The sequence below is a fragment of the Anneissia japonica genome, unplaced genomic scaffold (genome assembly GCF_011630105.1).
Source record: "Anneissia japonica isolate Jap-2015-1 unplaced genomic scaffold, ASM1163010v1 scaffold288018_len440701_cov179, whole genome shotgun sequence".
NCBI classification, from domain to species: Eukaryota; Metazoa; Echinodermata; class Crinoidea; order Comatulida; family Comatulidae; genus Anneissia; species Anneissia japonica.
This window is the reverse complement of record NW_022690319.1, coordinates 31,838-45,837: the sequence shown is the minus strand read 5'-3', so window position 1 is coordinate 45,837 and position 14,000 is coordinate 31,838. Positions and strand designations below refer to the sequence as shown.

Here is a 14,000-nt window from a genome sequence, read left to right as displayed (position 1 = left end):
CTCTCTCTCTGCTTTCCCCCAGACTCCCTGTTTCCCCAGAAAACGTAGTTAGTAGGCCTAGGTAATTATGCAAAACCCAGACCTAACTAAAAAATAAAAATTGTCACAGTATGTATAAACTCAAGTTAAAATAACACTTTTCATTACTCGTGCAGCACAATCAAGTACCGTATCGTATGTCATTTTAAATGACCCATTAGTATTAGCATGGTAACATCAACGTATTTTTAAAAAATTAGACAGCGACGTTCTCTCAGAAGTTCTTTTGTAGACGTTTATCTATTGATGACCTTTTGACCTCCTTAATTCGGCAATATGAGATTTTCGGGTCGATTGCAGTCGAGACGGCCCGAGTGGAGTTCCATGTAAATGTTTCGTACGGAAAAAAAAATCGCGAACAACCAACCAATAGTCAGTATATTGGTGGCGCTGTTGCGATAGTTTTTTTTTTTCTTCTTGTGTTTGTTTTCGCTCCAACACGTTTCGGTCCCACATGGCACGAATAGAAAATGCTGTTGAAATTACTGTATGTGAAGACAGTGGTTTTGTGGCGTATGAACGTGACTTAGAAAAAGATAATATAATTATAACAGACACAAAGCGTGTTTCTATTTATTGTGTAAGTACATATTATATATACTCCAGTTACTAAGCCTACAAGGCTAGGCCCAAGCAAGCCCAGGCAGGTCGGATTTCGAATTGTACACTCGGCTTGCATGCGGCATTTTGACCTAGCATGGGCTTGGTCGAACAGTGCATAGGTAGGCCTAAGCCTCAACTATGGGGTAAGCCAGAACTGGACCAGATTTGTTCTCCTATCTGAGTCCACTGTATTGGAATCATCAGTTACTTAACAAATGTGTGTTAAAAAAAAAACGAAGTGTCTATGGTATGCTTACGCCGAGTCGTATGCATTAGTCATAGGCTATGCTTACGCCGATCTATTGAGCATGCGCACGGGTGGCGTAAGCATTATTTCGAGGCTATGCTTACGCCGATCTATTACTGAGCATGCACAGTGCTGGCGTAAGCATTATATAGTGACTATGCTTACGCGGATTGCTAGTCAACGTAAATAGTCAACTCGTTGATCTGCTTACTATTTCACGCTGTTAAGGCATGAGCTTTGTCTAGTCCACAGTTTTCCAGAAGAACAGGCATCGTCATGAACTGAGGCAGACATATTAGTACATTCCTACACGAGGACCCAATTCTAGCTTACCTAGTTTCTGTAGCACTTGCCTATTTAGCCTGCCTTAATTCACTTTACTCAAGTACTCCATATCATCCTTGTGTAAAAATATTTGACCTGTGCCAAGCTCTTTACTTTCCTCATGAGTGCCGTCTGTTCATTGTGATACAGTACTTCATTGTTAGATAGGCCTATCTACCCCAATTTATGTTGATATTTATACAATACTATATCTGAAATAATAATGACAATGTATCTATGTATGATGTGTAGAATGTTGGAGATGACCTGCCTGCTGCAGTGATATTCTGATTTTTAATCATTGTCCTGTACATTACAGTACATATTTAAAAAGCGAAATCAAAGGGTGCTCTTATCTCGATCCCTCACCCGGACCTTTCCAACATCTCTTGATCCGTGTCCCTATAAAATTCTTAATTTTCCTATTATGAACAAGTACGCATACAATAATTACAAGAGAGCGTGACACAGTTTCAATCCAATTTTGTTATTAATATACAAAAACACTGTAGTATATTTCGGTTTAAGCACCAAGGTTTCTAACAACTGAAATGTTTGAAAGGAAACTCTCTTAAAAAATAACTTTCTTTTTCTCTACAAACTAAATTATTCGATGTGCAACAACTGTACCACGAAATATGGGCTGTACTAACTTAGCTCTGATTACTAACATGGTGAGAATATTTGCACATGCTCAATAGGACGTTTTCGTACTCACGAAGCAAGCGGCACCCTTCAAATAGATCTGCGTAAGCATAGCCTATGATTAATGCTTACGACTCAGCTTAAGCATAGACACTTCGTAAAAAAAAATCATCTTGGATTCTTGTTTGGATCCAAGTAATAGGCATGACAGAAACCATGACGTCACTCACTGTAATTGGGTTCTAATTGATGATAAGCGATTTTGCAGAGGGAAAACACAGAGGCTTTGTAAATCTATTTAAAATGTCTGATAGGATAATTCGATGTTTTAGAGGTCAAAAATCATTTGCATATCTCAATATTTGGGTCATGTTTTCGAAAGTTCTTCATTAATCGTCGCATGTCATCTTGTTATTGTTTTGAAAATACCTGTCGAATAAAAGTCGTTTTTTTTAGCAAATTGTAAGTAATACACTAAATTTTATTATTAATACTTTACATGCTTTATTATGTATCTAAGAATGTATATACCAAATATTAACGTAATACGATAAACCGCAGTAGCATTTCTTTAGACCGCAAAACTGACACTTAACTGCTGCCTGACGCTAGGCCCACTCTGGATAAACTGTACTTGCATGAATAAGGAAAATAGTGATTTTTTTTTATTAAAAAAATACTAAAATTTTATATATAACAATCAGTTGACTGATGATATTATATTAATACCATAAATAATTGCACTGATTTTGTATAAATAAGATTCAATTCAGTCAACATATTGGTACTAATTGAATAAATTGAAAAACACAGAATATTGTAAACAATAACAAGCATGGTTAAAATACTGTAGGCCTAACCTACTAAAAACTGTACTTGCCTTTAAAATTTGCTTTATGTGTACCTGCCTGGGAATTGGTGGTGGCCACTGGAAACATCTGGTGGTAGCAAAAAAATAAAACTAAATAAATGTGTGTTCGTTAGCCTACAATAAAAACTCTAATTAATAGGCCTAGGGTTAAACAGGCCCAGATTTAATAAATGCCTATTCGTTGTATGAACGATAGGTTCACATGACCAAATTAGGGATAGGTCATGAATATTCAGTGATATCTTTAAATTTACGGTATTACTGGTTGATTAAAAACCATTAAAAATTCAAAGTGGGTGACGTGTTTGCAGGTGGGTTTTAAATATAGTGCGCCCTCTATAGTTTTTGCGTGCCTCAATATCAGACTTTTTGTCCACTATGAAGATACCGTGTACAGTGAAAATAAATGATGGATGAAAACAAAACAAATGTGTGTGACCTTTCTTTGATTTTAATCTGCATATTAATGTATGACATCATTGTTTACGCATAAGTTAAAATAATGTGGACCCATTTTCCTAAAAGTTCACACATTTTATGCGAAAATACAAAAAATCTAGACCCATTTTCTTAAAATTTTACCAATTTTAGGCTAAATATGAGAAACCTACACCCATTTTTCAAAAAGTGGACCCATTTTATGTATGAAATTGCATAATTTGGACCCCTTTTGCAAAATGTGGACCCCATTCTTTGTGGACCCATTATTAGAAAAATTGTGTGGGACTGTCCCAATAGCTGGCTATGGCATTGGTTCTCAACTATATTGCAATAAGGGCCAAATTGTTCATTGAATAAATTTGAAGGGCCAGTACCCCTCCGAAATTATTGAAATTATAAGCCGCTAGATGCTCATACAGGACATCTTGACCTAAGAAAGTTACCTTTATGTTTGGTATGGAAAAGTCAAAATGTTATATTTCACACAGTGTGTCATCAGTAATACCAAGGTAATAGAGTATTTGCAATATCCACATGAAAATCAGGTGTGAGTAAAACCTCTGTGCGAGAGGCCAAAAGTTGGTGAGATTTCTTTTCTGTGCTGTTTGCCGCTATAGTTCTTCTAATTTGATTGATTAAATCGCTACAATTTGTGGGACAATAGGCTTAATGTAGTCGGCAAAACAGAATGCAAAATTATTAAGGTTAGGAATCCAGCCCCAATGTTAACGGAATATATTATTTTCGGCTTGTTCTCGCGGACCGCATAACACGCACTCGCGGGCCGGAGATGGCCTGCGGACCGCCAGTTGAGAACCCCTGGGTTACTGTAGGGTTACATAACATAATATTGAGAAGATATTTGGCCTCAGCTGCATACCTGTAGTCCATTGATCGCATTTGATTCATTCTTTGTTTAGATGGTGGATAAAGAAACTGTCTGTAGAGGCCCAGCCTCTATTTTGTTTTCACCTAGAGTACTACTAATATTAATACACTTTTACTTAATAATATGTGAATGTATTGTAATTTGATTAAATTGTTTCACCTCTCAGCTAACAGATCATAAATGCATCCAGAGCTGGTTTGTGCGACAGAATTCGCCTTTCACATCACAGGCCGTTTATGATGTTGAAAGTCAAAGTTATGTTGCGGTTAAAAAAAACAAGGTAAATACTTTTCCAGTTAATGGAAATATGAGCTTCTTTTCGAGATGGGCATCTTTTTGAGGCTACTTTTACAAACTAAAAAGGTGGGGGGCTTCAATTCGAGATGGGTTACTTCTCTACTGTATAAATATTTTTTGATTTATTGATTTTCTGTTTGGATAAGTAGGCCTTCCGATCCAAAAATTTTGATTGAGTGTGTATTGTATGCAGCTTAAGCTAAAAGTGAGATAATAATTACTGTATTTCTATTGTTTTTTTATATTTTTATTATCAATTGAAAATATTTGTTTTTAGCTTCGATGAGGAGCTCTAATATCTAGCTGATTGATTGATCTTTTTTGCTGATTGGTAATTATAGTAATAAATCTTTTTAGTGTGGGCGGCCGTTAGGGCCAATATACTCTACAGTACTGTCTTGGTTATACTGCCCTCATCGGAGCGTTCGGGATTACGAGACCTTGTATTTTTAATGATATAATTTTTTAATTACATTTTTTATGTGTTATTATTTTAATTATTTTTTGTATTTAATCTTTTAAAATGCAAAATATTCACACCATTATATTTTTTAGAATTTGATTAAATGGTTTAAAGAAACAACCGACTTGACCAAGGTCAAACCAGTGGTGTTGTCCACAGCTGTCTGCTGCCTCCTTCCTCAAGTCAACAGTTCAACGTTGGTTGTTTTTGAAAATGGCGCAGTCGCTGAATTAGAACAAGTTCTTATTGAACCAAAACAAGTCCACCAAAGCACTCTTCCTGACGTTTTCGAACTGAAAGATGTCACAGTTTGTTGCCAGGGGAACCAAATAAAAGTTTATTTTCTGGCACAAAATACTAAGGTTTTTGCAAAATTTTTTTTTCTTATATTTACTGTAATTACATTTTTCACGTCAACATGATGAAAATTTGTTTGTGAACACCTAATTTATTTATAAATTCTACTTTCGAACATTACAGTGGGAAATATTTGAATTGTTGAATGGTCAATTGTGTATGAACTGATTCCCTTTTCCCCCTCAGAAAAACACAGAATTTTTTATGTAGAGAGTAAAGGCCTGTTTATATTTCAACAATAACGATAACGATAAAAAAGCTAGAAAGCAATTGTTCATATAGAAAATAAAAGAAATAAGAGAAGTTTTTGCACTAAAACGATTCGATAAAGATTTATCAGTTATGCGATAACAACATATTTTGACAAATCAAATCAGATGACGTCATATTCATGGAAAAACATTAAAATTGAAGTAGTAGCAACGATTTTATCGTTTTTCCATAATTATGACATCATCTGATTTGATTTGTTAAAATATTTTCTTATCGCATACACGATAAATCGTTATCGAAACGTTCTAATGTAAAAACTTCTCTTATTTCTTTTGTTTTCTATATCAACAATCGCTTTTTAGCCTTTTTATCGTTATCGTTATCGTTGAAGTAAACAGGTCTTAAGGCTTATCAAGTGCGGTAGAGAAAATATATGTTTTTCTAATGTTGTTACTTAATATTATGTTTGTTCTGTAGTAATAATTTTTATTCCTTATTCAGGATACAGTGTGGAGTGTGTTTATTTCAGAGCATGGGAGTGAAAGCCTAGGACAGCAAATAGCTTTGCAGAATCCAGACAAAGATGCTTCTCCAGTTCATTACAGCTTCTTAACATTAGAGGGCAGTGTTCGTTTAATAACAATATGTAAGTTCTACAAAAGGAATTTTATAAAAATTTTTTAAAACATGGTAAATAAACAGTCATTTTACAAGTATTTTCTAGCATTGACTTTCATATTCATTATTTTTCCAGGGAGCAACGGGGATGTATGCCTTTCAGTAATTCCATTCTTTACAACAGAAGATCATTTGAAATGTCGCCCTCTCTTGACTGTTAAATCGCATACAGCGGTAACGTGGTTAGGAGAAAATTACTTTGCAATTGCTGGTGTGAAAGGATTAGATAAAAATAAGCCCGATACAAGTAAGTGCCGAACTTAAAAAAAAAACATAAACAATTGTTCTGTGTTTTGAGTTTTTAAATGCACTGAACTCTTGATTCACAAAAGTAGTAAGGCGTGATCTTGTTTACCATTATTACTTGTATATATACTTAGCAAAGCATATTTTTGAGTGATCCTCAGTTGGAGGATGGGGAAGAGGAATTTTTATTCAGCAAAAGGGTGCATGGGCGACGCCAGAAATTCCCCGACGAGGGTTCCAAGCTGCCCGACAAGCGATCCACACCCCCACCCCCCCTCGGAGGAAAAAAGTGTTTATTATGGTATTCATTATTTAAGTAGGATAATATAGAAAACCATGCAAGTTAAGAGGCCCCCTGTTGGGGGTACTAACCACCTGTTGGCGGTACGAGCACCCTGTCGGAGAAGATTTGGTGCTACCACTGCATATGATTTTGATAGTATACAACCCCTTGCACATACGGTAGCACTGCTCGCACTAAACAGTTTTTAATCTCTAAAATTTGACAGGTAAGAATTGCTGGAAATTCCCCAATAGGGGGTTGAAGTGGGGGTTCAGAGGTCCTTTGCCCTCCTGGAACCCCTGTTAGTGCCGCCCCTAAAAGAGTGGAAGGAAAAGTAAGCTTTTATTGGCAAACAATTTAAGTATTTTTGGTAGAGATGTTTAGCTGTAAATTGTGCTTGAGAATCGATGTGGAAGCGGTTTGGCTCACCAGGAACGTTGCGCTTTCTCAACCTCGAGGTCGCGGTTTTAATTCCTCGCTGTGTATTTCGCTTGTGTCCTTGATCAAGGCACCTTATCTGCATTGCTTTTTTTCTCCCAGGAGTATAAATAGATACCTTGTGGGGTTGCCTGTTCCTGCGCTGATTACCAGCAGTAACACTTAAAGCATGTGGACCCAATGACCAGGGAAAAGAACTGCACATTATAACCTCAAAGAAGAGAGGCATTATAAATACCTATACCAGTACCACTACCATGAATATTAAAATGATAGCAATATAAATGAAATTTTATTATTATTTATCTTTTTATTCAATCATCAGGGTTTCTTACGATATGGGATTCAAAGTTTGGCAGCCTTCAGGCCAAGAGGGAGTTGCCAGTTACGAGAAGAGACACCCAAATAACAAGCATCTATGCCACGGAAGAATCCATTCTCTTGAGGAGGGATGCTTTAATTGTTGCATACAAATTTACATGCCCAGAAGCCAGCTTAGCCTCAGCTCTTGGTTGCCTTAGAAACCAGGAAATACAGAATTCTGTTACAGTGCAGGCAAATTGGAAACCACATGCAATGGTAAATATAATTTGTACTCTACAGCATGTTTTTGAATATATGTTATGTTTATATAAGAAAAAGTATATAAACCCAAAGTATAGATTACAACCATTATATTTTTCTTTTCATATTATACAGATAATTTAATACATCTATTTCAGTATTTACTTTGTCTTCTAACCCATTCTTTTCCTCAAAATATAATTAAATACAGTATTAAATCTTTTTAGAAAGCAGTAGAAAATATTACTATGAAAGAAAACTTACTGAAAGAAGCAATGAACAAAGACAAGGTAAGTCTTAAAACTGTATTTTTATACATCATAAAAAAAAAGAACTGAGTAGTTGTTACAGTAAATTTTTAGTTTTATGTAATGCCAAATTATTGGAGAGCAAGTGAGTGTAGCAGTAAGGGATTGGACTACATGTAAGTTTGAGACCTGCCAATGTTGTACTTATTTGTGTCTTTTACTTGATTAAATGCTCTGCTTTGAATAGATGCCCCCATTCCATACACCAGAGCCCCATTTGGAATAAATACCTCCCTTGAATAAATGCCCCGGCACGTTTAATTTTTCCTTGAATAAATGCGTCCTAAATGACTAAACAAAACTAAAGAAAGCAACATCATTCTCAACACATTCCATTATTTTTTTTACTCCAGTAAAATTACATTTTTTTAACCTGGTTGGGATCAGCAAGTCTGTTATGATCACGCAATACTGTAACATGTTGTAAAGGTAATTATGTTTACAGTGAAATTAAGGGGCGATTATAGAGTATATTCGTATCAATTTTACTACAAAAAAAAAGAAATGCCCCCCCCCCCTCGAATAAACGACACCCTTGAATAGACGTCCCTTAAAGAACCCTTCTCAACAATATATGCCATGGGGCGTTTTATTTCGAATAAATGTGGTGAATATTGTCATTTAAATGGTTCAGTGAACAAATATCAACAAGATTGATGTATAGTAGTTATTATTGTTAATATTTTATTATTTGATATACAGATTTAACATGGAATGTTAAATATTATTTCGAATAAATGTGGTGAATATTGTCATTTAAATGGTCGAAATGCCTCCATTCCATGTGAAATCTTGTATGTCAAATATGACCCTCCATAAATTCAGTGGTTTCATTACTAATCTTAAAGCATTATCTTTATTATTGATGTTATTGTATTATGACAGTGTCCAACTGAGGAAAAATTTGCCTGTGCTTGCAAGAACCTGTTGGGACATTTGAATGCAGAGAAATTCCCTGATTCCTGTTACCTGGCATCTCTGCTCCAGTTTGTTGCCAACAGGTGTACAGAGGAGAAGCAATTCTGGCCAAAACAAACCCTTTTGGAAATTATAGAATTTTGTAACATTTCAGCAAGGTGAGATAATAGATATTGTTTGTGAAAGGTGGATGAGTAAAGGCCAGAGGTTACAATCATAATAGTTGGTCATTTCTTGTTAAGTTGTGTATTAATATGCTAGTAAAGATTTGTTGTGATTTTTTTATTTTTCTATTGTTGTAAAGTGCATTAGAGCCTTTTATAAATAACGGCAGTATTCTTATTATGATTTTGTTTGTTCATGGTTGCTTTGCTTCGGCTGGTGGTACTACTGCTTCTACTGCTTTTACTAATGCTGCTACTTCTGTTCAGTTAAGCCCCTTACATTATGGCTGTGTATTAATGTGTTAGTAATGGCTTATACTTTTTCTCTTTTTTTTTCTATCGCTGTAAAGTGCAGTCAGCCCTTTATAGAATGTGCTATAAAGTGTTCCAATATTCTCATTACCAATATTGTGGTTGCTGCTACTATTGCTGTGTCTACAGTTGTTAATGCTGCTGCTTCTAATGCTGCTGCTTCTGTTACTGTTACTTTTATATATGTTTTTATATATGCACTTTAACGTTGATTAAGATAGCAGGAGCTATCGAAATATCCGTTTGATTTTGTTATAGCTTAATAAATTTGTGTTCTGCAAGTCAACTTTCAATGATTGTACACCGTTTTTTCATTGCTTTTGCATTTTATTTTACTTGGAGCATACATGCAAACCCACTCTTCAATATGATTATTTTTAATATTGTTTATTCATAATTGTTTAGCTCTTGTAAAGAATTCTTGAACGTTGTACTGGAGAAAGAGGAAACAGAAATTCTGACAGGCTGTCTGAAGAACATGTCGGATGTACCAGAAAAAGTTATAGTGAAGACACTTCAAATTTATCTAAGGTATTGAAAAATTTAAATTTATGCAAGAAAGAGCAAAAGAAATATACATATCATTGATTTATTACATTATGCATGGTGGTTGTAGTTACGCCATGGAGGTATATAGTTGCTGCAGTCTGTGAGTGAAGTGAGCCACCTCTGACTACATTCTGGATAGTAGTGTTTTTTAAAAGTACCAACTAAATAGACCAAACCGTACACCACCCCAAATTTTCAGGTCCCAAATGCGGTCTTAAATTGGAGGGTGAACTATTTTTTTCTAATTGAAGACTAAAGCTGCCAAAGACCATGAAAACCCTATTCCAAACGTTGTCTTTAATTGGAGGGTGAATGGTTGGGCTCTAATGATTGATAATCAAGTTCATATCTAATTTTTAGAAATAACAAAGATAAGTGTTCAGTGGAGTTAATGGATTCATCAGAAGAGGGTACAATCTGTAACCCTTTTAGTCAAGACCTTGCAGAAGCTGTGAATAATGTCTTAAACTGTACTTTCAATGATGTCTTTATGTTGGAACATCTGAAGATTCTTAACCTGGAAGACGTTCTGGTGAGTTTTTAATTTAATTTACAATCAAAATAAAAAAGGAAATTAGGGGCTTGTAATGCCAAAACCAGAAACATTGATAAAAAAAAAATGAACATTTACTTTTCATGTATTATGGCTTCTCTACTAAAGTGTACAATACTGTCACATTCTTATGGTAATTTACTCAGTTTAACATTTAAGGGCAGTACACTAGTTTAGCAAAGCCTCATATAAATATACTGCAGTTTCATTTTTAGCATTTCTTTACCATCTAATAGTTTTTTTCGAACCTGGATATTGCAATTTAATAAATATTAATTAAACATAACAAGGCAAACCTCCACAGGGACTTGAACTCCTGGATGGTTGATGTCATAACCATTAGACCATTTAGGCTATGTAGTAATTCTAAGTACCAGTAGAGACTAAATACCCTTCGTTCTTTAAAATTTCTTATGTCTTAATTGGAATAGCACTAATTTTCAAATAAATGGAATTACTGAATATTGATTTTTAAATGTCTCTATATTTCATATTTAATAACTGAACCTATGATTTTGTGAAGCTTATAATAATAATAATATATAATAATAATAATAATAATATATAATATAATATAATATATATATAATATATGTTGTTTATGGTGATTTTAGGTATTGGTGCAGTATCTATATTTCCTTATAAGTATTTTTGACCACAGTGATGAGGTCAAAGTTGAAATGGTTATCGACTGGTTATGCTTGTTGCTGGACAGCCACTACTCTGCTTTGGTAATCTCCAACAAAGCGAAGACACTTCTTGTAAAACTACACATAGCGGTTGAAAAACAGGTGTGTATAAAGAATGCAAAAATATACAGTATTTATGTTTCTACTAAGTAATAATAATTAATCTTTGATGTAAGTGCACTTTATATCTTTATTATTACTATATTCATAATTATTTCTGAAATATAAATCTGTATGTTTTATATCTCAAAAATCATTTTCTGTCTAAATGTATTGTTTAAAGTATTTTTATTAAATAAAAATAATTTAATGTATATTATTTTTGATTTTTAGCTTTTAAATTTGGATATTGCATATATGCCTAAAATGTAATTTCATGTTTTATTCATCTCGATGGTCATGTTTGTTCTCGTTTGTATGTTATATTTATACATTTTGTGAATACAGTACCATTACAATTCAGCGTTGATGCTATGATGTATTTTATTTGGAATTCAATAAACCATTTACCTATCTATCCATCAAAAAATTTATCTATATGCATGTTTATTTACCTACTTATAGTTTTAACTTTGAATATTGTATAGTATATATATGCCTAAAATTTAATTTAACGTTTTATTCATCTCAGTTATACAGTATTCATATATTTAAAACTATTGTAAATAACATCACACTTTAGCATAGCAATTTTTGATTGAATAATCCATTTAAAAATTTAATTTTATGCCTGTTTTATCCTTTGAGCTGGATTTAGATAAAATAAAAATAATTATAAGTTATTTTTATTTGTTGTAGGTTCAGTTTTCTCGCCAGCTTCAGTCGTTACAAGGCTTACTTTATCCAGTACTCAACTCGACATCATTTACCGGTCAAAATTCAAAACATAATAATGGACTGTATAGCATTGAAGTGGTGAAGCTATTTTAATCGTCGTACCATTAGACAAGAAATAGCTCTTACTAGATCATTGGGTTTATTGGCATATCAGTTGGGGGAACATGCCCCCAACTGAAACCATACTGAGCAAAAAAAATATTTTACATAAATTTTACAAATTGTATACGATGTCAATCATCTTTTTCACCAGCATGTCCGCTTCCCAACTTTCCTGTTGTGTTTCCTTATCAGTGGGTGTTTAGGTTATCTCTCTCGGGCCAGCTGTCCCTGTAAATGATATTACTTGGCCCTGGATGTCACTGCCTCACTCACTGGTGCCACCCCTAAAAGTAAGACAGAGGAACTTTGAAGGGGTGATCACATTTTTAAACAAAATTGCATTCGAAACTCAATACCAAAATCGGTTGTAATTTATATCCCTTTTATAGCAAAAAGTGATTAAAAAGTATGAGATTATTATACAATGTTGTGTGTGAATAAACTGCTCATTTTTTTGTGTACAGTATTGTAGAATGTGCTAGTATGTAGTGTGTCAGTACAATTTCAGTTGAAGTCATTGATATCTGCAAAACAAACAATGGAAATGAATACCATACACACATGTACACATAGTTCCTATTCGAGCAGTTATTATTATTTATTTACTTATTTGTTTATATATATATTGTGTTTACGATGCTATACAGCAACCCTAATTTGAATATTATTTACTGATTACAAAGCTGCATTCTTAGACTGGGTTCCACTCCCTAAACTTTTCTCGATCAGTGAAAAAGCTTGAAAAAATTCGACTTTAGCACCATTGGCGTTTAATATTACTTATTTGCTTGGCGTTTCATAGTATACTTTTTCGTCTAATTCTCATCCCAAACTCGGCAACTTTAAAAGTTTCTCGATATATACCGACGCTGGTGGCGCTCTCCGAAATCTGCTAATACTAGGAAAAATCAATAATTAGAGACTTGTGGCAAATCTACTGCGTTCTGTAAGCTTTTCTGACTTAACTTTAACTCCACCATTTATGTGGGTTTCAGTCAGTTTTATGAGAGAAATTGCCTGGTGGTTAGATCTGCGCATATACCGTAAGGTCTCTGTGGTCTAATGGCGTGATACTTGGCAGGTCCGAATCCTGCCAGGGACATTTTTTTGTATACATTGAAAGCAAGGAACTTTTCTTTAAAGGACTATGCTCGATACGATTATAACATCATGTTCCTATTCTAGCACTGATAAGATATATAAAAGGGCATACTCGATCTTTGCAGAGTATACTTGTTCCGGTAGTCATTGACAATAAGAAAATGGGAAATAAAATTGTCTTGGATATTTACTTTGGCAAGTGTGTACGAACCCGGAGATTAATTTAATTGTGTCTATGGCAGTAATAGCATTCGATACTAGGCATGGAAATATATAGATACGGACCCTATATTATAGAAACTGTTGAAATTAAGGTTAAAAAAACGACTCTAACAATCACCTTGTAAACTTCTATAAATGGAAATTAATTGTACAAGCGGAACCATGTATAATACAGTACCTGTTTTGCATACGTTACTGTTATGATAATGAAGCTATTTGTTTGTAAGTATGCTATAGCTGCTATCGATGAAAATGTTAATCGTGCGCTTTTTAAATCCAAGTGTGTTCCAAAAGTTTCTAACGCCCGAATTCTTAAAACAAACTTTAGTCGAACTTCAAACTAGAACTTCATTTAGTGCTGGTTCCAACTTCAACTGCAATTTGTATTCACAAACAACGTAGTCAAAGTTTTAACTACGACTAAATCAAATCCTAGTTTTAGTTCAACTGAAGACGACTGGCAAGGCACGACTATCAAACTAACCAATGAAAAGGGCTAACTTTAATAGCAGACGAAATTTTCTTGCAAATCAGGAACTATCGCATGTGGCTAGCAAAACATGTTCTCCTTCTGGAAGTTAAACTTGATGTCTTTTTTTTTTTAACACACCGAAGATATTTCAAAACGTTTAATTCTAATAATAATA

The 14,000-nt window shown here is 34.1% G+C and overlaps 1 protein-coding gene across 1 annotated transcript; it reads left to right on the top strand.

Moving 5' to 3' along the window:
- The first annotated feature begins 454 nt into the window (after window positions 1-454).
- On the top strand, window positions 455-12,494 carry LOC117099876 (nucleolar protein 11-like). The gene is made up of 12 exons (XM_033239394.1): window positions 455-619; window positions 4,226-4,339; window positions 4,912-5,181; window positions 5,891-6,035; window positions 6,144-6,314; window positions 7,360-7,613; window positions 7,826-7,888; window positions 8,792-8,982; window positions 9,706-9,831; window positions 10,210-10,381; window positions 11,017-11,193; window positions 11,890-12,494. Exons 1-12 carry the CDS (start codon window positions 494-496, stop codon window positions 12,019-12,021), a joined length of 1,941 nt encoding a protein of 646 aa, XP_033095285.1. The 5' UTR covers window positions 455-493; the 3' UTR covers window positions 12,022-12,494.
- The last annotated feature ends 1,506 nt before the right edge of the window (window positions 12,495-14,000 follow it).